The following is a 23,846-nucleotide window of genomic DNA, read 5'->3' as shown; positions in this document are numbered from 1 at the left end:
AAATGAACTTTGTTCAGCAAAATGGTTTGTAAATATTGGTTCAGCTTTGGCAACAAGGGTGAACCGATCAGTATTTCTGCCTTATCCTGAGTTTATCCAAACAAACCCACCAGTTTTATATTTAAAAATCCAGGCGCTAATTCTTGGAGTCTCAAATGTACCCCCATCTGTCCATGTGTATTAATCACCTGTGGGCTGATTGCTCTTAACAGTGGCCACTCAGCATGTGAGGGGAAACACTCAGCCGTTACCTTGCGTGAAACCTCGGGAGGCTATTTTATTCAATGTACCCAGTTATGATGTTCCTGAAAGCAGATGTGTTAAACAAGGAGCCATCCTCCGTGTGGAAGGAGGGGAGCTGACCTGGGAGAGATGCGGCAGCTGGTCCCCTGGGCCGTGAGCCAGTGAAGAGGGTGGCCTGGGCATCCTCTCTACAGCACCTTTTAGGGCCTTGTTCTGTGAGCTGGCCGGTCCCCTCTTGCCACTGGCACAGGCTACCTCCCAGTTAGCTGGAGAGCCTGGCGTCTGTATTTTTAAACTCGCTGTCATTTCCACACCTGGTGAGAAGAGAAGGCAAAAGGGGTCATTTGTCCTTGGACTGAGCTTCTGAGCTTGGATGCCAAAATATCCCTCTAGCTCCCTGGACTTTTTGAAATGAAGGAGGATGCCAGCGAGCCCTGAGCCCGATCATGACCACCAGAAATTTGGGCTAGTTCAGTGGAAAAAAAAAAATCACAAAAAACTGTTTGCAAGTCGGTATTATCTGCGGAAGATTTAAAGGACTCAGTGGGTCCAGAGACTCTACGTGGTGGAATGTGTGTATTTTAGGATTAAGTTGAACGGTCTGGGTCACGGCCGGGGTTGGACAGAAAGACCAAACAGCAGGCGCCCGCGGGAGAGGCCGCAGCACAGAGGGTGCGGGGATTGCGTCATGTGCGCTGCACGGCGGGCCTGGGCAGCCCTGCGGCCAGCCCGTCCCCGTCCGCCTCCCCGAGGACAGAGCCACGCCCGGCCCAGTTTCTCACCAGGGCTGGCATTTTTCAGTTGCAGCAGATTCAGCGTCTGTCTTCACACTGAGTACATACACCGCGAGGTCACGGGAAGAGTTTCCCAGGGGCGCCCTGGCTGGATGGCTTTATGGCACTGACTTCCGCAAGTGCTCCTTCCTAAAACTGCCTCGCCTGCCTTAGAGATGCTCCTCCGTCCAGGTGTGAACCAGCCATCCTTTCCCACCTCCCATAACGAACTGTCCTTTTGCCACCTTACAGACGGCGAACACACCTTCAGTCTTATTATGGGGCGTTATTCTAGGGTGCCTGAGAGGGTACATAGTTTTTTTTGTTTTTTTGTTTTTCAGTGTTCATAAAGTTTTTTTGTTTTTTTTCTACATCTTTATTGGAGTATAATTGCTTTACAATGGTGTGTTAGTTTCTGCTTTATAACAAAGTGAATCAGTTATACATATGCATATGTTCCCATATCTCTTCCCTCCTGCGTCTCCCTCCCTCCCACCCTCCCTATCCCACCCCTCCAGGCGGTCACAAAGCACCGAGCTGATCTCCCTGTGCTATGGGTACATAGTTTTAAAAATCAGTGGAGGGGCACATGTGCAAAAACGTTTGAAGACTGCACATCAGGTTAATCTTCCTGGAACAATCTAAATCGCTGCTGGTGGGGAGCCAGTAGCACTGTGACCTCAAAGGGACAGTGTCCTGAACCAGGGCAATGCTGGAGAGAACTCAGTTCTCCAGCTGGGCTTCCAGCTCAGGGCAAGCTTTTGGAAGGAAGAGGTTGGACTCTTGCCTGAACATATTCATAATACGGTTTTTTCTTAAGAAGGGCCTTAAAAGGTGGGAATCTCGGTATTTTCTTCCTCACTGCTGCCGTCTGTGACTCAGAATTTAACTACTTGTGCTTTTTTTGTGTGGCTCTTATGTTGCGGGAAATACGACTGAACCCTCTGTTATCTGGCATATCTGAGGGAAGGGCATCTGATAAATTAAACGTTGTTAACTGTTTTTAAGTATTGCAAATGTGCGATGCTTTCATAGACTTAAAGTTGAATCTGGGAGTCTAGAGTTGGAAGGGCACTTAGATATAATTTAGTACACCTTCCCCGTTTTAAACGTGAACAGATCAAGGCCCAAACTAACACTTTAAACAAACAGAATCTATGGAACATTAGTTAATTTTCATTGATTAATTCATAAGATTCCTCAAAAGGGCTTTATAGGTATGAACCCCATGAACTTTGGAATGTCATATTTGTGATATGGAGTCAGAACGCTGAGCCCTAAAGTTTTTTCATGCTTAACTAAAAGATAAGCTCTCGAGATGAAATTGTTTGTGATAATATTATAGAAGTGTTTACACAGCTGCCTTAGTTTTGTAAAATATAGGTATCATTGGAATCCTGGATTATCTTCATTTTCGACCAAAGGGAAAGCCCCTAACCTGATGCTCTAGAAGCAATCGGAAGTGCAGGGCCTCATGTTTAAGTTCACACGCTTTGCTCCCTTTGGGTAGGGTTGTTGGTAGCAGGAGTTCGATCACTTCCATTTAAGACTTCTAGGACAGCTCTGTTTTGTATTTTTACAGCAGTCTGCAAGTGCGGTGCTGGGATGATGGAGTTCTAGTTGGGAAAGTGCTGGAGTTCGTTATAGGCGTCTTTTCCTCCAGGGCACTCTTACTCAAGTGCTTCCTGGTGGCACATTTTGACTATCTTTGCTGGAAGAATAAATAAATCTCTTATTTTTACTATGGTAACATTCAATGATTTTCATTTATTGGGGTTTAAACTTTACTAATATAATACTCCTAAACAGATGCAGTGTCCCCTGTGACCAAAGAAGATAGAAAAGCCTTTCCTTGGAACTGTTCAGTAGAATGAGTAAGCTTGGGCGTCTATCTTGACTCAAGTCTTCCAGAAAGTACTGCAGTGAAGGAATCATTAACGAACTGCCTGCAAATATGATCAAATGTAAAATGAGAGATTTTCTGTATTTTGTTTCTGTAACACGATTTATCTTGCAGTGTGTGAACTTAAATCTCCCTCCATGAGTGATTTTCTTTGGGGACTGGAGAACTCTGGCTGGTTGAGGCATATTAAGGCCATCATGGATGCAGGAATCTTCATTGCAAAGGTATGCGAATGCAGAGAACAGAAATTATGGGGCAGAGCAGCCAGTGTACTCTGACTTCGGAATGGAGATCTTGTTGCCTCGTGTGAGCTCCTCTGTACTAAACTGGGTGATACCAAATGGGGAGCTGGCTTTGCAGACCTCCATGAAGTTTGCCCTCTGAAGATGGGATTTTGTGAAAGAGAGGATGGTGTTCAGTTGACAGTGTATCATCAAGGCGATCAAGTGGTAAAATACTTTCAGAATGGTCTCTCTTCAGTTAGGCTTGGTCCTGGGTGGAGGAAAGAATTTTCTATAGGAGGGTACATCCAAATGTGAGTCACCTGAGTGACCGAGGCCTGAAGCTTCCATCTTAGCAAACAGCTCCCCCTTTTCAGTGATGGCAGAAGCAAGTCATGTTCCTGAACCTGGCAGGTAGATTCTGTTCTGCCAGGGGAAGATTTTGCTGCAACTTTCACATAAGCTGCTTTTGAATGCATTGTCTATTTTGTTGTTCAGTGCGTTTTTTTTTAAAAATAAATTCCCTTCAGATTTATACCTAAAGACAACCATATCTTTTCTGATGACATGGTATGCCTCCCTTTATTAGATAATTCATTTATTTAACAAATATTTATTCAGTGCTGGGCACTTTCACTTGGCTCTTATCCTTTTATCTCTAATTTCATAGTTTTACAATTTATGATTTTTGTCTTTTCCTTTTTGAAAATGATTGCAGCCAGCAGCAGCTCCAGAATTTCATTTGGAAAGGCTTAAGGTGGAAACCCGGCAGGGAGGAAGAGGGTTGAAGGTGGGCTAGGAGACGTTCATACAGGAAGCCTGCTTGTATATGGTACAGAAGCCGGGCTCGTGGCTCCTGGACATAAGGGAAGGGAAGTGACACTTCAGTTACCGGCACCAAACCTCTCCTTGGGTCCGCCCTAACTACACGGGGGCGTGAACACTCAATAAATGAAGGAACAGGTTTTGGTATTGATTTTTCGCCTGTAAATCTTTTTTTGATTCTTTCTGCGAGTACAAAGCCAAAGCTAATTCTGATGATGTTTCCTGTTGATAGCCATCCTTTGCCCATCCTGTTTTTCAGGCAGTTTCAGAGGAAGGGGCAAGTGTGCTTGTTCATTGTTCTGATGGCTGGGACAGGACTGCTCAGGTGTGCTCGGTGGCCAGCCTCCTGCTGGACCCTCACTACCGGACTCTGAAGGGCTTCATGGTGAGTGTGGCCGCTTGGCCACTGTCCAACGCACGCAGTGCCTGGACAGAATGGACCTCTCTTCTGACAACTATTGGCAACTTTTCCCCCTCCTCCTCAACATTATTTTTCTCTTAGTAGATCAGCATGATTAATTAAAGGGGAAAAGGTGAAATAGGCTCGGAATAAGAAGGTGAATTTCTGGGATTTTGGAACCAATTCAAATCAATGCTATTATAAATATAAAATATCTACTTAGCAGTTTGTAAAATAGTTTTATACCTCATTTGTATGAATATATTTCAAGTTTGATATATATTTTCAAGTTTGAGGTAACATGACTATAAAACAGAAAACACTTTCCAGAAAAAATATTTGGAGAAAAACCTTTCTATAGGAAAAAGTGATTTCACTTACTGCTTTTATATTTTAAATTGTCCTTCACAACTCTGGATATCCAGAGAATATTGAAAACTTTACAGTGTTTTTGCATTCCTTACTGAAATTCTGGGTACATCCTCTCCTAGACTTTGCACCTTTTAGATGTGCATCAAAGCTTGACATGTTGCTTCCAACTGCAGAATATTTGTGTTAGTTGCCTGGAAGGGTGAAGCTTTGGCTAAGCCAGAACCAAAATCTTAAAGTGGCTGCAGGGACTTCCTAGCGGCTGGGAGATTACTGGTTCCTGCCTCTTGAACCATGATTTGGTAGAAAGTGCTTCAGAGGATCCTGAATCCATGCTTGGGATCCTTTATCGAGTATTATCAGCTGACACTCTGGGGACAAGAGAGAAGTGGCAGGTTTCCACTCTTGGGCTTTTTCTTTCCTTTTGTTTTGAATGCGTCAGAGAACTTCCTATCGCCTGTGACAGCACTGAGACTTCAGGGTGACATTCCTGCTTCAGACCCCTCCCCTGGACTGAGGTTGGGGGCTGGAGTCCTTCATTTATGTCTGGAGAGTGGGGAGGCTGAGTCACACACCACCGGGCAGTTTGTCAAGGCCAAACTTCAACCAATCCTTACTTTTTTTAACGGAAAAGCTCTGGCTGTTTTAGAGCATTGGTGATATTGATGGTACTATCCTATAGTATTTGATTAAAAAGTTTTTTGTTTTTTTAATCCAGACAGTTTGAGAGTATAAACTCATGTTACCCCTAACTCCAAAGCAGGGCTGAAACTTCTAATATGTTCCAGGCCCTCATCATTCTAGAATTCTTCTAAAGTATACTGAAGATCACTGGAAAACATCCCTAATTGTTTCTTGTAAAACGGTTAGTATTTGCTATTATATTGACAAGCAGCATTGCCTGTTGCTTGAGAGTTGGGCTAGATGGGCTGTGGTGGTTTCTGGAGCTCGGTTACGAGGTGGCATCCACCACTTGCCAGTAGCGTGATCTTTGGTGAGTATTTAACCTCTCTTTCAGTTTCTCCCTCTCTAAAATGAGAGTGATGATACCTACCCCACAATGAAATGAGATCATACATGAAGCAATATGAACAGTGCTCACCGAAAGCACTCTGTGGGTGGTGGCATTACATCTTCATATGTCCACTCTTGTTTTTCCTATGGAAGGCTTTCAACTTTGCCCTCTGACATGCATCTGTATAGGGGTGGACAGTGAGTGTTTGTTCATGTGCAGGTTACGGAGGAGGGTGACTTCCGCTCCAAGAACCTCTGAATTCAGAATCCTTCAGAATTATTGGTGCTGGTCTCTTATTTTCCTTCATTTGCTTCTCTCCATGATATTTATATTCTGTCTTGTGTAGGTATTAATTGAAAAGGACTGGATTTCCTTTGGTCATAAGTTTAATCACAGGTAAGAAATATTTTAAAATCTGTTGTAGTGAATGTTTAGGATAAAAGAGATAATCTGTTTCTGAAGTTCTCAATTGAGTGGGGGAAAATACCCTTGTTTTCAGAGTTTCCTTGTGTACCTTATTCAGGAAGTTAAAATTTTGTTGAATATGTGTATCACAGATAAAAAAGTTCTAACTCGAGAGCGGTTGGTATTTACTGAGCAAAACTAACTAATATTAAGTTCTTCCAGAAGAGACAGAAGCTTGTTCATTAATCAACCTAGAAAGGATGGACTCTCCCTTCCTTCCACACACATTTGATTTACTAAATTATTACATTTTTGAAGTGCAGATATTCATTTTAAGCTGCACATTGTGAAATGCCTGTGGAACAGTTTTTCTTTGATCTTCCACAAGGGGAGTTAAATTGGGCTTATCCTGCGGCATTTGTGTCCCAGGCGTCTCTGGAGAGCTAATGTAGGACAGCGGCCCAGGCTTTGAGCCCAACAGATCCAGCCTCAAATCCAGGCTGTGGCATTTACTGTGTGGCCTTGGGCATCTGTCCTCTCTGAGCATTCGCCTCCTGTCTATGTAAAGGGGAGACCCTCCCTAATCCACGGGGTTATAGCAAGGCTTTTAAAACTGTATATGTGAATAGCCCAGCTCCTTGCCCACTAGCCCATCTACTGGGCTTTAAATAAACAGAAGCTACTGGCCTTATTTGGTTAGTGTGGATGGTAACGTCTGACTGGTGTTCTGGTGTCTCTGATCCCTGAATGTTACGTGTTGTAGCTGGTATGGTCTCGTCTTTTAGAGGTAAAATTTAAATTTAGGCAGTATGCTGATAATAATTTAGAGATTTTGATATACATTTTTGATTGTTTGAATGTTTTCCTAAAATAAATTCTCTATTTATGGAGCTGCCCATATTTATTTTTGTAAGTTTTTGCATTTAGCATTAGTTGAGCATTTATTATGTGGTTTTCTGGAATTCTATTTTTATAATTAATTATCTTTCCCGGAAAGCAGTGATTCGATTTTACAAATGAGAAAATTAAAGCCCCCAAACAATTAAGTAACCTTACGATCAATTGTTATTTTCAATTTTGGGGGTTCCACCGACTGTCTGATAGGCACTTAGGATCTCTGAGGTAGAGGATCTGTGGCAGTAAGAATATAGAAATGGCTAATGTGTGTCTTGTGAGGAAAGAACGTACTGGGCAACCCCTTTTTAAAGCGACCAAAGGTGAGTGGGACTAAACCTTTTGAGAGGTTTCCAGGCAGTTTCTAATGTTTCCACCCTGGAAAAAACTACTAAACCGATCCTTGCTCATTCCTACTCCTCAAGCTGATTATCCATGTCTGAGAAGATGAGGTTCTATATTGTTATTCTGTATTTGATGGTACCCAAATCACCCTTTTGGATTCTTTCTGAAATTCACATAATAGTGTAAAGGACAAGGCAGTCTTCGTTTAAAAATCAATACAAACATGAGGGAGGAGATTCCTGATGTACTCTTGAGAACAGTGATACGAGAGATATAAAGGTATATGGGAATCTGGTCACGTGGAAATAAATTGACAAGTTTTAACACTGGTCTAGAAATGGAAATATCCCTAGAAACTTGGGGAACCCGTTTTTTTAAAGCTGTCTCTCTTCCTCTTTTCTTCCCAACAAAACCATGCAAAAACGAAAAACTCTGAAGTTGCTTAGGCGTTTCTTCCCATTCTCCCCCCAGTCACTAATTAAAGTGGAAGATTTATTTCAGAAGTTCTGATGTACTTCGCATGCTTGAATGAAAGGTTGCTCTCTCCATAGAAAGACTCCTTGAATGCACTAACACTTTTCTTTTGTAATTATAACGTCAACATGTCCCTTATCTGCCCAGACCTTCACTACAAAGTTTCTTTTGACATTACAATTTAAAAAGTTATGTTTTTCCACTTCTTCTGCATTCCAGGTTTATAAGATAAGATGTTTAGGAACTAGGGTTGCTTCTATGATTGTTTTTGCATTTATAGCTTTCGAGTTAAAAAAAACAAAAAAAGAAACCCCCAAAAACCTTGCCGTAACGTCTCATACTTTGTTTTACAGGTATGGCAACCTAGATGGTGATCCCAAAGAAATCTCTCCAGTTATTGACCAGTTCATTGAGTGCGTCTGGCAGTTAATGGAACAATTTCCCTGTGCCTTTGAGTTTAATGAGAGGTTTTTGATTCATATTCAACACCACATCTATTCCTGCCAGTTTGGAAACTTCCTATGTAACAGCCAGAAGGAGAGACAAGAACTCAAGTAAGTGTTTCAGTGTTTAATTTTTATCGAAAGAGTTTGTGACTGAGAATTTCAGATGGCCTTCCACAGTTTTGAAGACTGTTTTACCCACACATCTATACTGACAGAGTAAAGTTATTTTCTTTTTCCTGACGTCACTTTAACAGTTTAATGCCATCAGCTGACAAAGATAGGTACAAGTCCATTTTGCCCAGTTCCTGCCTAGTGTCCACAGACAGGTAGGTAGACTTCACGTACTGATAATGGAAAGGAAGCTTCTTGGAGTCAGAGAAAGCAATTTTTGCATTTAAAAGGAAAGAGACATCTTTGGCGGATATACTGTCATAAGAATTGCAAGTACAGTAGTCCCCCTTATCCATGGTTTCGATTTCCATAATTTCAGTTATCCAAGGTCAACTGTAGTCTGAAAATATTAAATGGAAAATTCCAGAAAAAAACGATTCATAAGTTTTAAATTGTGAGCCATTCTGAGTAGCACAACGAAATCTTGTGCTGCCCCTCTCCATCCTGCCTGGGACCGCCTGTTACTTACTTAGCTGTCTCAGTTATCTGATTGACTGTCGAGGTTAACACAATGCTTGTGTTCAAGTAACCCCTATCTTACTTAATAATGGCCCCAAAGTTCAAGAGTAGTGATGCTGGCATTTTGGATGTTCTTATTATGCCTAATTTATAAATGAAACTGTATCATAGGTGTGTATGTATAGGAAAACACAGTATACACAGGGTTCAGTACTGTCCACAGTTTCAGGCATCCACTGGGGGTCTTGGAACATATATCTCATGGATAAAGGTTGACTACTGTATAACAACTGGGAAAGTAAATTAGAAACTCAGGTCACTCTCTTATTCAAATTAAAACTGGATTGCTTTTTATTGAGAGGGAAAAAGTAGATGAATGTGGACGTTTTATAAAGTCAAAAACTTAACACAAAGTGACTTAAGAGCTGCAAATCAAAGAACATTTTTGAAATTTTTATAAAATAAAATGACTTTAAGTGTGGTATATATAATATCGGATTTAATTTTGGAAATGATCAGTTCAAATAAGACTCTACTAGTTTATAGAGCCTGAATGGAAAGAAAATGACTTTTTCCAGTAGGTACTAGTTTGTTTTCTCTAAGGAACTTTAATTCCAATAAATCGTAATGATTTAAAAGTAGCAGAGTACATCCTTTAAGCTCACCTGTTTTCCTAGGTAGTTTTGTGATTAGTTGGGCCAGATTAGCAAAAGGGACAAAAGTCATAGGAATTCAGTGAGGATTAAATGAGAGAAAATATGTGCAGCATTTAAATAGTACCTGGCAAATAATAAAAATCCAACGACTATTTGGGGAAAAATTCCAAAAAATTTCTTGTGGTTTTATTTTACACTCAGAGGCATCAAGCATCTTGCTGAGGCCAGTACGGATAGCAGTGGAGTCGAGACTGTTACAGAGCTCTCCTGCTGTACCATGAAGACACAGGTTGCAAATTTCCCTGCTAGAGAACAGGGACACCTGATGTTCAGATAACAGTTTTTGATCCCTTTCCAGCTTTAATATTACATGTCTACTATTTGTAAGAATGAAGATAAGCTATATTCAGGCTTATTTTCTTTTTAACAGAATTCAAGAAAGAACATACTCTTTATGGGCTCACCTGTGGAAGAATCGGGGTGACTACCTGAACCCTCTATTTAGAGATGATCCCAGTCAGACCCAGGGAACCCTCCATCTCCCCACGACGCCGTGCAACTTCATGTACAAGTATGTAAACCTCTAGGACCTTAACAAGTATGGCTATGAACTTAGATTCTGGCACTTTTTACCATTTGGAAGTTGAAGTGTATGAGCTTCAAGGCTTTTTTGGATGCAAACACACTGAAGGAAGATGCTTAAATATCTCATCTGGCATTTTTGCCAGTGTCTCCTCTTCTCTCTCTTTTCCCCCCTAAATGGGGAATTCTCTTTAGAAGTCAATGTTTTGTAGTAATGATATCCTAAAAATGTAAGTTCCAGTCTATTTAAAAGTGAAGGAGGGAGGGAGGGAGGGAGAGAGGACCTTAGAAGTTAAATGTGGAATCACAGGTTTAGGTAGTGATCATGACACAGCTTACCTTCAGGAATACTGTGGCTTTGGTTCCTGACCACTGCGAGAGAGTGAATACCACAATAACGAGTCACATCAGTTTTTTAGTTTCCCAGTGCATATAAAAGTTATGTTTACACTATACGGTAGTCTATTAAGTGTGCAACAGCATTACGTCTAAAAAACAATGTAACCATGTTATATACCTTAATTTAAAAACACTTCATTGCTAAAAAATGCTAACCATCATCTGAGCCTTCAGTGAGTAGTAGTAACATCAAAGATCACTGACCACCATAGTAAAGAAAATAATACTGAAAAGTCTTGAAATATTCTGAGAATTACCCAGATGTGACACAGAGACACAAAATGAGCAAATGCTGTTAGAGAAATTGTGCGGATAGACTTGCTTGGCACAAGGTTGCCACAACCTCCAATTTGTAAAAAAACGCCATCTCCACAAAGCACAGTAAAGCAAAGTGCACCTGTATTCTCATTTGCATTTCAGTATGCTTTACTGTGTAGGATAAAAAAGGGAGGATTTATTGCAAATGTAAATTTTTGGTGGTTGTGATAAAAACAAGCGAAAACCCTCAAATTTAAAAGACTCCCTTTGTGGCTGAAAGATTCTGCATGTTAATACAAACACTCATTTTCAAGTTGACTTCCAAACTAAGAGCCATTTTCTTAAGCCCAAAAAAGAAAGAAAATGTAACATGTACTACCTTCAGTCTGTTTTAGAAAAATATGTTATGTGCCTACTAATTCAGTACCATCTGTACAAGTAGACTTCATGAATTTATTCTCCCTGAAAGAAGTCTACTGATTCAAGAAAATGAAAATATCAACATGAAGTTATCGCCTTAGTAAAGTGGCTTTTTTGAGCCCGTGCTTTGCATTTGGTTATTATTAGGACGGTGGGACTGTGGGTTGAAAGATTCCTTAGAAGACTCGAGGATGTGGATATACAGATTGTGACCTGGTGTTTCATGAAGCACTGCTGTCCTCTCTAGATTTTGGAGTGGAATGTATAACCGCTTTGAAAAGGGACTGCAGCCCCGACAGTCGGTCACAGATTACCTTATGGCTGTGAAGGAGGAAACCCAGCAGCTGGAGGAAGAACTCGAGGCCCTAGAAGAAGTAAGACACACTTGCTCTTGTTAACCGTATTTTGTGACGATCACTGCTCTGGGAAAGCCTCTCATGACTCAGGATGTGTGAAATGTAGCAACAGAGCCATTTCACATTTTTAGCTGGTGGGTAACAGGAAACACAGCCCCCAAAGGTGAGCACTTACCTATAGGCACTTGATACGTTTCAGACATCTGGCTTGGCTCGCTTCCTTGGTTTGCTTCGGGGATGATGAAAATATTAGGGAACTAGATGGTAGTGAATGGTTGTGTACCCTTGTGAATATACTAAAAACCACTGAACCGTACACTTTAAGAGGGTGAGCTACTTATATCTTAATTAAAAAAATTAGATAATGAGCACCTCACTCCTAATTTTAAAAAAATGTATTTTGAGTTCACAGGATGAAAATCATTATGTAAAACCAGATAGATACAGAAAGAAGGATGCCAGGTGCTCTACCTATGCTACGTTTTCTGCATTTTATAGAAAACCTGTGCTAAGGCAGTGCCATCCTTACATTAGAGATGAAGAAAGCAAGCCTCACAGAATCTAATTATTTTGTCCAAAGTCATGAAGTCTAGTTTTCAACCCAAGTCCGTCTAAATCCCATGTTCTTAACATTATACCCAGCTGGAAGGTAATGAATACCTTTAGGCATGCATATACAAAAAAGATACATGATTTATGATCGTTCCCTGAAATTGTTGTTTCTTTTTAGAGGCTGGAAAAGATTCAGAAAGTCCAGTTAAATCGCACTCAAGTGAAGAGTAAGCAAAGTGAACCCAGCAGACACTCAGGGTTTTCTACCTCAGACAACAGCACAGCCAACACTCCCCAGGATTACAGCGGGAATATGAAATCATTTCCATCCAGGAGCCCTTCACAGGGCGATGAAGATTCTGCTTTGATTCTAACCCAAGACAATTTGAAAAGCTCAGACCCAGATCTGTCAGCCAACAGTGACCAAGAATCTGGGGTGGAGGATCTGAGCTGCCGCTCCCCCAGCGGCGGGGAGTGTGTGCCAAGTGAGGACAGCGGCAAGGACCGGGATTCGGACGAGGCCGTGTTTCTCACGGCCTGAAGGTCCCCCGTGGGGGGACACACAGAAACACGTTCCAGAAATAAGGGAACAGTGCAATTTCAAATGATAAAGTAGCCCAACAAATGATACAGGTCCTTGAGAATTATAAAATGTAGCAGTGAAAAGAAAAAAGCCCAACTTTTAGTTCCTTCAGGTGTTGAAGAACAGGAAGTAGCCATTTCTTTTATCAAACAAGTATAAGGAAAATGATTCCCCATTTTGAAAATCATTCTAGACTGCGGAAGAAGTTTCATTCACCACAGAGCAATGACCTCTACCATCACCTGAGGTTATCAATGCAAATCTTCCTTGATAGCCTGCAGCTGGTCAGAAAGTGCCCTGACCTCTTCACACTTATCACTTCAGTCTTTCCCCTTATTTCACCTCCAGATGCATATTTTGTTTCCTAAAATATTTTGTTACCTTCCTTCCTGTTATCAGTATTTCTAATAATGGAACACGTTATGGCTAACAGACATATTTCTGTAACTGATGAGCTCTGTAACTGCTCTTATGCTTATCTTTCAGGTTTATTCACTTTAACGTTCTCTTAGGTAATATATTTTAAATCGTTATAATAATTTCGTTGCCTTTTCCTGGAATTTCATATGCTCCTTATTTAAAAAACGCTAAGACTTACAACACACTTTTCTCTAACACCAGTGTACCACCTAATAAAGTAGAAACAACATTTACTCTCTGGGTCTTAAATATGAATTTGGATCATATTAACTTCTTTTTTAATAACAACCTTTTATTATTACTCCAGAGGCCACATCACCAGGACAGGGTGGGTCAGCCACCAGCCTGATCCCTGAAGTATGACTGTATAAAGTCACAGGGCACCATTTCAATGAGAGAAGATGTCACGTAAGAACTAGAGAATTTGGTTTTCATGTCTGTTTACCACGTGGAGTAAGTTCTGTCATTTGTTACCTTAGGAACCGTGTGACTGGTTAGTATTGTTTGATCGACGTTCTTTCTGCCTGCAGAGCCCACACAGCTGTCTCAGCCAGCAGCCCCGTTCATCAACAGAGTCCGGTCGGTCGGTGGTGCAGTCTGACCAGAGAATGTGACAAAGCGCAGGTTTGCCTAGCTTGGGCTCCCGAGGGGACGTGCTGCTGGCCCTGGAGTCCAGTCTGCCCACACCCAGGCAGAAGAGCTGAGCCATGGCACCTCTGCTGTAGACTGTGGCTCCTGGCCCCTACTGACCAGTAAGCCTGTTCAGGAAGATGTGGGAGCTGCCTGAAATGGGCCTTCTCAGTCCTCCGCTGGCAGAAGACAGAGAGCCCCACCCGATAGGGAGGGGTGGTGAGAACACCTGGAAGCTGCATACCCCAGCAGCGCTTGAGCTGAGAAGTGAGTGGGCAGAGCTGACTGCCCTGAGAGCAAAGCCAGTGGCCCTGTTTGGCCAGGGAACCTGGGGCACAGGTTGACTTGAGACCACAAACAAACAGCGTTAGTGACCTTCGAGCTGCTTCTCCCACAGTGCCTGAGCAGGGAAACTCATCTGTAGCCCCACTTATTGCTGAAAACATGCATCAGCCTGCCTGACCAGGGAGCTTTACCAGAACACATGGGAAACTGCATAACCAATCCAACAGCCCCGTTTACAGTGGCAGTTGAACAGAGAGCACAGCCTGTAACTTTCCCTGTCTGCAGAGCAAGACTGGTGGCCTGCACCTTCAGTGCACACTCCTGCCTGATTCAGGTCCCCAAACAATGAGCTGTGCAGGCCTTGTGTCCCATCCTGCTGCACCACCAGGGCAGAGAAGCTAATTTCATAGCCCCACCTAATGCTGAGTATAGTATCCAGTCCCAACTGTCTAGTAACATCACAGAATCCAAGCAACCATGAAGCCCATCCTACAGCCTCACTTGGGTGGGAGGGTAACCAAGCCAACAGTCCTACCAGGCTATCTCAGCCAATGACCCTCGCCTCCCCCTCAGTGCTCAAACAGATGCTTTGGCCAAAAATAGACCACCTAAGTACATAAAGCAAAAACTAGCAGAGCTAAAAGGAGAAATAAAAGCAATAAAGTAATAGTTGGGGACTTTAATACCCCACTGTAGACAATGGGTAGATCATCTAGGGAGAGAATCAATAAGGAAATAGCAAATTCGAACCACACTATATACCAAATGTACTAACAGACATATACAGAACATTCTGTTCATCAACAGAAGAATACACATTCTGAAGTGGACATGAACATTTTCTAGGATACACCATATGTTAGGCCACAGAACAAGCCAGTAAATTCAAGAAGATTGAAATCATATCAGGTATATTCTCTGACCACAATGGTATGAAACTAGAAATCAATAACAAGAGGAAAACTGGAAAAGTCACAAACATACGGAATGAAAACTCTCGTGAACAACCAATGGATCAAAGAAGAAATTAAAGGGGATATAAAGAGTATCTTGAGATGAATGAAAATGGAAACACAACAAAACAAAACTTACGGGATGCATCAAAAGCAATTCTAAGAGGGAAGTTCACAGCAATAAATGCCTACATTAAGAAGCAAGAAAGATCCCATATAAACATCCTAACTACGCCTTAGGGAACTAGAAAAAGAAGAGCTGAGCCTTAAGTTAGCAGAAGGAAATAGCAAAGATTAGAGCAGAAATAGAGAGTACGAAAACAACAGAAAAGATTAACCAAACTAAGACTTGGTTCTTTGAAAAGGTAAACCAAGGAAAAAAGAAAGGACCCAAATCAACAAAATTGTAAATGAAAAAGGAGACATTACAACTGATAGCACAGAAATAAAGAATTGTAAGAGGGTACTATGCAAAACTATATGCCAACAAACTGGACACCCTAGAAGAAATGCAGAATTCTTAGAAACATACTATCAAGAGTGAATCAGGACAAAATAGAAAGCCTGAATAGACCAATTATAGTAAAGAGATTGAATTAGTAATCAAAAATCTCTCACAGAGGAAAAGCCCAGGACCAGAGGGCTTCAACTGGTGAATTTCACAAAACATCTTAAGAAAAATTAATGCCAGTCTTTCCCAAAAAATTGAAGAGGAGGGAACACTCCCAAAACTCATTTTATGAAGCCAGCATCACTGATAGCAAAGCTGGAAAAGAACATTACCAAAAAAGGAAACTACAGACCAATATCCCTGATGAACAGAGATGTAAAAATTTGCAATAAAATACTGGCAAATTGAAATCAGCAGCACATTAAAAGGATCATTCACCATGATCAACTGGGATTTATACCTGGCATGCAAGGAAAAAATTATCTGATTAGATGCAGAAAAAGCATTTGACAAAGTTCAACATTCATTCATGATAAAAACTCTCAACAAATTAGGTATACAAGGAATATACTTCAACATAATAAAGGCCAAAAGGGATAAGCCCACAGGTAATATCATACTGTTGAAAGGCTGAAAGCTTTTCCACTAATTTCAGGAACAAGATAAGGGTGCCCACTCTGACCACTTCTACTCAACAAAGTAGACCACAAAGTAGACCAAAGTAGAAGGAAAAGAAACAAAAGGTATCAGAATTTGAAAGGAAGAAGTAAAACTGTCTCTGTATGTAGATGACATGTTTTTATACATAGAAAATTCTAAAGACTCCATGAAAAAAATCTGTTAGATCTAATTAACAAATTCAGTAAAGTTGTAGGATACAAAAGCAACATAAAAAGTCAATGGCATTTCTATATACTAACAATGAAATTATCTGAAAAAGAAATAAAATGATCCCATTTACAAGAGCATCAAAAACAATAAAATACTTAGGAATAAACCTAACCAAGGAGGTGAAACATCTCTACTTTGAAAACTACAAGACACTGATGAAAGAAATCAAAGAAGACACAAATAAATGGAAAGGCATCCTGTGTTCATGGATTGGAAGAATATTGTTAAAATGATCATACTACCAAAAGCCATTTATACATTCAGTGCAATTCCCATCAAGATTCCAGTGGCATTTTTTAAAGTAGTAAAAACAATCCTAAAATTTATATGGGACCACAAAAGACACGGAATAACCAAAGCAATACTGAGAAAGGAGAACGAAGCGGGAGGCATCACACTTCCTGATTTCAAGCTATCCTATAAAGCTGTAGTAATCGAAACAGTATGGTACTGGTATAAAAACAAATAGATCAATGGAACAAAATTATGAGCCCAGAAATGAACCCAAGCATATATGGTCAACTAATATTTGACAAGGGAACCAAGAATACTCAGTGGAGAAAAGATGGTCTCTTCCATAAATGGTGCTGCAAAAATTGGATAGTCACATGTAAAAGAATGAAATGACCACTATCTTATACCACTACCCAAAATGAACTCAAAATGATTAAGACCTAAATGTACAACCTGAAACCATGAAACTACTAGAAGAAAACAGAAAAAAGGCTCACCGGCATGTGTCCTGGCAGTGATTTTTGGATATGACATCTAAAGCACAAGCAACAAAATAAAAAATAAGTAAGTAAAACTACATCACATTAAAAAGCTTCTGCACAGCCAAAGAATAATCGACAAAGTGAAAAGACAACCTATGGAATGGAAAAACATATTTGCAAACCATATATCTGACAAGGGGTTAATATTCAAACCATATAAAGAACTCATACAATTCTACAGCAAAAAAAAAAAATCCAATTAAAACATGGGTAAAAGACTTGAGTAGACATTTTTCTCAAAGAAGATATATAAAAGGGTCAACAGGTATATGAAAAGATGCTCAGCATCACTGGTCATTAGGGAAATGCAAATCAAAACCAAACCATAATGAGATATCACCTCACATCTGGTAGGATGGCCAACATCAAAAAGACAAGCAATACGAAATGCTGGTGATAATGTGAATTTAAGAGAACTCTTGTGTACTGTTAATGGGATCATTAACTGGTACAGCTACTATGGAAAACAGTACGGAGGACACTCAAAAAATTAAAAATAGAACTACCATATGATCCAGAAATTCTACTTGTGGGAATACAAAGTAAATGAAAACACTAATTCGAAAAGGTAATCTGTACCCCTTCATGTTCATAGCAGCATTATTTAAAATAGCCAAAACATGGAAACAACCTAACTGTCCACCAGCAGATGAATGAATAAAGCACACACACCATGGAATAGTATTCAGACATAAAAAATGAGGAAATTCTGCCTTTTGCGACAATGAATGGGCCTTGAGGGCATTATGCTAAGTCAGAGAAAAACAAATACTGTATGATTTCACTTATATGTGTAATCTAAAACAAACAAACGAACAAACCAAAGTTAGAGAAAAAGAGATCAGATTTGTGGTTAACCTGAGGTGGAGGTGGGGTTGGGGAATTGGAGAAAGGTGGTCAAAAGGTACAAACTTTCTGTAGCAGGGAATACCTTGTTAATGATACTTAGGATAAGTTGTAATAGCTTTTGCATTTTTATAACATAACTCACTTCATACCACTCTTGTAGTTGATTATCAACTCTAGAAACTTCTTTGCCTCATGTTGAGGATGAGACTTTAATTTCTTCCATTTGGCAGTATACATCTACAAAAATAAATAACAAATTAAAAAAAATAACACAGTAACTATAGCAAACAGAACTATGCATTTATTTTAAAAAGCAAATACTATAAATCTTTGATATTTTAAAATTTAGTTCTTTAATGTGAATGTTTTCCACATCAGACACAAAATTTTTTTTCAGCCCCACACCAAATATTTTACAAAACATTATTTAAGCATATGTTCATTTAGACTACTTATAAGGTAACCTAACACTGAAATTTATTTAAAAAAGGTTACCTTTATTGCTTATTAAAACTTTATTGTGCTGGACAGAGCCTTAAAAGAGCATGGCCAATCCAACAAGGCTAAAATCTCTAACAGTATATTCTCATTTTAAATCAAACATCGATCAAGGAACTGTTTTATTTAGAGCAGTTGGTTTAAACCATGTAAAACTGACTCAAGACAGATTACTTCCCAACTAGTAATATTTAGCGCTCAAGTGATTTATTATCGATTTTCTGGAAAATTTAATAATATGAAGTAGGTAAACATTTTGATCATGACTCAGCAGTCAACAAAGCAACTTTTTAGAATAAAGGAAGGTGAAGAGAAGGGAAAACCTGGCATAGGTTTTTATTTTTTAAGAGCACATGATTAGTTTACTTTCCGTAAAAATGAATCTGAGCTGTCCTTCAATTTAAGCACATATGAATTATGATCAGACTTACCTGTCAATCTCTATTTCAATATAAATTTCCTAGTCTAGAATTATTCCTAGAAAATCTTCCAACTTGAAACATTATGTTTAGCACGTATCACATTTATTCAGAAAACTTTCTTCTATTTTTGAGATGTTAGCCTTTAAATTTCTACCCGTGACAAACCCCTACTCTGAATTATCTAATAACTCCTCAGCTTTTCTGTACTATTGTGACTTCCATCTAGTCTTCTATTATGTGTTAAAGTAAAATCAGAATCTGCTTTGGCAGGCTTTTTTTCTTCCTCTGGCACTGTTTCTCCAATATAGCCAATTTTAAGAAGAAAATAATATATCCATAAGATTAAAGAAAAGTCACTAAAATTTTTATTGTAGTAACAGAACCAAAATGCATACATATTCAAATGCAGACTATTGTCCGTCCTGGATGACTTATATGACCTATTATCTGACCTGATTTGTCGGTTAAAATGTAGGTAATGATGATCAGACTCCTCTTATTAATGACTGGGTTGTAAGGAGGTTATCTAAAAAATTAATTTTAAAAGGAGAAACCAAGGTATGTTAACTGGTACAGAATGAAACTGGGATAGTTCAAGTTTAAAGAATAAAAAACATTGAGATGAATTACTTATGTGATTATGTAGAAGAGATCTACTATATAAGAAAATGACTTTTTTTTTTTTGTGAAGGAAAAGGTAGATAAGTACCTAAACATCTAGACCATGTTTGAGTCATCGTTGTATAGTATTTCCACAGCGCCTCATTCTTAGTAGGGGCTTAATAAAATTAGGAGATCAAATGAATTAATGGCTGTGGTCTGCTGGCCTCTTGTTCTGGGCTCAGCCTGGTTTCTCAGAAAGCTTCCTGATGTTTGCAGAAGATTGGGACTACCGTGTCCTCCACTGTGGTGACTGCTGGAAAGCTGAAGCTTCTGTGACCACTACAGTAAGGAAAGGTTCCTGAAATACCCAGAAGACTGCCACAAATTTGCAACACTTACCTCAGTTATCTCATCTACACATCCAGAATAATAATACCTTCCTCGTCTGGTCATTTTGAAGATTAAATGGCATGCCCTTAGCACAGTACCAGGAAGACAGGTGATTAAAAAAAGTTAATTTCTTTACCCAAATTATATCTTTATAGTCCGTGTGAATACTTGCCCTTCCACACACATAGACTAAGTATTAAGTATTATTCAAGTCTAAGAAAATTTTGTTTTTCCTAAAGTTCTATTGCTAAAACATGTATAGAAAGAAGAATAAAGAAAAGAAAACACCTGTACCGTATGCTCGTGTTTGGAATGGCAATCATACTGTGATGAAGTTTAAATAAAAATTGTCATTAGGCTGTTCTGTGATCTGGATACTCTACCAAGCCTCAGATATCTAGTTCAAGATTTTCTACTTAATTAGCTTTCACAGCTACCCATAAAATATATTCATTCTGTAACGTAGTATAAAAGCAAACTGTTTAACACAGTACAAGTTAAAGCGAAAATCCAATTAAATTAATTAAAAACTAGACTGCCTAAAAATTAATATTAATTTATTATTAAAGCTTTTCTGTTATGAAAAGCTAACACAGTAAAGGTCAGAAAAATTCACTGACTTTTGTGTGTTTAAATTTACTATTTATTAACAAAAATATTGTTTTAAACTTCAACATGAGGAACTTAGCATATCCTTATCTAACCACAAACCCAGCAGATACTTACATTTACAAAGTTAGCATGAGGCAACTCCCTGGTGGTCCAGTGGCTAGGACTCTGCGCTTTCACTGCTGAGGATGCGGGTTCAATCCCTGATTGGGGAACTAAGATCCTGCAAGCCGCGCGGTGTGGCCAAAAAAAAAAAAAAAAAGAGTTACTATGAAAGTTTATGTTGGACTATTTTAAATGAAACACAGTTTTTTCTATTAGGTAAAATATTTATTTACCTGTATTGCCTCTTAAGTGCAACTTTAATTTTAAAAATAAGACAACAATAAGTAAAAAACGCTGGTTTACTCTTTTGATTTATTGTATGAATTAAAAGTTACTTCCTTGAGACGGCACATTGGCAGGTTTGGTGTTTCCTGACACTGTGAATATTTAAAAACAAATTATTTCTGAAAGTTTTATCATACAGAAAGAAACAGGAAGAATAACAGTTTTTCTACAGTTGAAATGGTAATTTTTCAAAAAAGGTTGAGAGGAAAAAATCGAAACCATTCTTGATAAAGCAATGAGGCAGTTTCAAATTAAAATTACAAATTTAAATGAAGTAATTTTATAAAATATTGAAACTAGTTAAAATTACATGCATAGGTATTTAATCAATAGTAAGAGAGGAACAGCAGTGGAACTTAAATATGATAGGATTTATCAACAACAAATAAACATTTTTAGTGCAAATAGTGCAGAAAAATTTCTCAAAGCAAAGATCATAGCAATCATTCTAATCTGTACAAAATCAGTCTCAGTTCTGTATACAATCTATATAGTGTATCTATGAATTCAGCCACTGTAATGAAATGCCAATTTGCAAATCATAAATATAAATGTGCTTAGTCTTGTGTCCCATTCCTCTCTTGGCAGTTCATGTTTTCAGGAAAATCTGAAAAGAAAAGAAAATCAAAACCTAAGATTTAATTTAAGATGATAAATTAAGATTTACCTAGAAGAAGATAATCTATGAGGGAAAAGAGGTAGGGAAAGGATTCTAGCATGCTCATGTCAGTAAGCAATTACTCAGTGCCCACTTACTTCTCAACCTTGAGAAATGCATAGTTGATATTAAAAATCAACCCTTACCCTCAGGGATTGACAGTCTGATTTGTAAAATAAAACAATTCAATGTTGCTACTAATGTTAAGGAGAACTAGATTGAGAAAAGGGGCAGAGAGTTTGAATGGGGGTTGAGAAATGCCTGTCACTTCCCTCCCTGTAGCCTGATTCCTTTTAAGGGAACCTCCCATGCTCCCTTCTCAAAGTCTACTCCTTTAGCCCAGCAGAGCGGGCAGATGAACACAGGACACCAATCTCTAGGTCAAACTGCTGAGGTCAGGATGCACACTGTCTATACAGGGCCAGTCTCTTTCCCTGAATTTGTGGTGAGACCCTTGTCAGTCTCCACTGGCTGTTTGGACTGTCATGATATGATCAAGCCTGTGGGTAGCAAAGAAAGCTCTCTGAAGAGCAAGTGAGAAAGCACATGGGAGTGAGAGACAGAAAAGAAGAGAGATGCAAAAATGAAAAACAAGCAGTCGTGGGAAAGGTCTAAGAGGAGCTGCTTTGGTTACTGATGGCCTCATGTCGTGTTTTCACTCCCAGGTGACTGAGGTGTACTTTTCTGCATTTTGGCTCTGTTTCCCTGCGTTATCCAGTGACACAAGCTTTTAAAGTTGTTGAGGTGGGAGCTAGTCTTTGCCACCAGGTCATTCCTAAAACAAGATAGATGGAGAGGAAAACAGAAGAGTGTCCTGAGATCAGGTGAGAGCATGAACAAAGATACGGTGGTAGAAAAAACAACATGACATGAGAGAACATAAGGGGAAAATGGAAAATTAAAATGGATGATCTAAAATATAAGCGAGAGAAATTTGGCATTTCTCATCCCTAGGGGTTCATTGCAGGTCCTGGAGCAGAGAAATGTTATCACAGAGTGGTATTTTAGGAAGATCATTCTGTCAGTGCTGAGCAGGAAGGAGAAACCCTAAAGTCAGAGGACTGGTCAGAAAGTTATTGGAATAATCCTGATGTGAGATGGAAAAGAGACAGAGCAGAAATTCATTTTAAAGGAAGAAATGACAAAAGAGACTACTGAGGAATATGTCAACTAATATGGTATACTCCCCACACCAGCTGAGAGAAAGGAACTAATTACAGTTTAAACTCTACATAAGTAGCTATCAAATACTGAAAAAAAATTCATTTAAGCCAATATCATACTGAGAAAATATGCAAACAATTTCTACTGGTTATATGCTTAGGCATAAAATATTATGCTTAATATAAAGTATTCTACATGTTATATAGCACAATAGCTATAACGACAGTATTATGCTTAAAGCTGGCTGAACAAACACTAGTAAGAACACTTCATTAAAAATAGCCATGCAATAGCCTGAAGACTCAAACCTTCTAGAATACAATTTACCTATAGTGGAGCATGAAATTGGCTGTGCATTGCTATCACTTGTTGAAGTTTTTCTTCCTTGGCTCTTCTACAGTGGCAAATCTAGAAGACAAATTATTTAAAATACCAGTCACTTCTCCAGTAATCTTCCTACTACTAGCTAAATTTGACAGAATTCTAAGTAAGAATCTTTTAACTTGTTGACATTATTTAAACTGTCGATGTCTGAGGTAGAGCAGAATTTAAGAATCAAAAAGAAAAAAATTTTAATTTTGTTTGGAAGATAATCTTTGTAAACTTCCAGAATGTAAAACGCACTCTGATCCTTTATACCAGTTCTCTGATTATATAATTTCAAATATCTGTGTTTTAAAAATATGAAAATAAATCCTACTGTTGTTACCCAGGAAGCTTAACAAATAAAAACTTCGGGGCTTCCCTGGTGGCACTGTGGTTAAGAATCCGCCTGCCAATGTAGGGGACACAGGTTTGAGCCCTGGTCCGGGAAGATCCCACGTGCCGCGGAGCAACTAAGCCCGTGAACCACAACTACTGAGCCTGAGCTCTAGAGCCCATGACCCACAACTACTGAAGCCTGCGTGCCTAGAGCCCGTGCTCCGCAACAAAGAGTAGCCCCACTTGCCACAACTAGAGAAAGCCTCCGCACAGCAATGAAGACCCAACGCAGCTAAAAATAAATCAATTAAAACAAAAACAAAAAAAAACTTCAAGATACAGTTAAATAGTACCGAAGAAAAATGGACCCAAAATCGACGCTTCACTAATGCTATAACCATTGTCA

The 23,846-nt window shown here is 39.2% G+C and overlaps 2 protein-coding genes across 6 annotated transcripts in view; one reads left to right on the top strand and one right to left on the bottom strand.

The window, feature by feature from the left end:
• Nucleotides 1-15,295, top strand: part of MTMR7 (myotubularin related protein 7) — a 96,763-nt gene extending 81,468 nt beyond the window's left edge. For all 3 annotated transcript variants that reach the window (XM_079909512.1, XM_079909511.1, XM_079909513.1), the window contains 7 exons: nt 3,034-3,143; nt 4,225-4,350; nt 6,096-6,145; nt 8,221-8,421; nt 10,030-10,170; nt 11,506-11,632; nt 12,345-15,295. In XM_079909512.1, the coding sequence (XP_079765638.1) occupies nt 3,034-3,143; nt 4,225-4,350; nt 6,096-6,145; nt 8,221-8,421; nt 10,030-10,170; nt 11,506-11,632; nt 12,345-12,707 (1,118 nt within the window). In that variant the 3' untranslated portion in view covers nt 12,708-15,295. The remainder of the gene's footprint in view (nt 1-3,033; nt 3,144-4,224; nt 4,351-6,095; nt 6,146-8,220; nt 8,422-10,029; nt 10,171-11,505; nt 11,633-12,344) is intronic.
• A 5,507-nt stretch (nt 15,296-20,802) lies between these two features.
• The window catches only part of VPS37A (VPS37A subunit of ESCRT-I), a 38,925-nt gene continuing 35,881 nt past the window's right edge, over nt 20,803-23,846 (bottom strand). The window contains exons 9-10 of one of the 3 annotated variants that reach the window (XM_079909516.1): nt 23,066-23,146; nt 20,803-21,523 (exon numbers count right to left, since the gene is read on the bottom strand). In XM_079909516.1, coding sequence (XP_079765642.1) covers nt 23,066-23,146 — 81 coding nt within the window. In that variant the 3' untranslated portion in view covers nt 20,803-21,523. The remainder of the gene's footprint in view (nt 21,524-23,065; nt 23,147-23,846) is intronic. The other 2 variants (XM_079909515.1, XM_079909514.1) reach the window with 2 other exon arrangements.

The sequence above is a fragment of the Stenella coeruleoalba genome, assembly GCF_951394435.1.
Source record: "Stenella coeruleoalba genome assembly, chromosome: 21".
NCBI classification, from domain to species: domain Eukaryota; kingdom Metazoa; phylum Chordata; class Mammalia; order Artiodactyla; family Delphinidae; genus Stenella; species Stenella coeruleoalba.
This window is presented reverse-complemented; position numbering and strand designations above follow the sequence as displayed.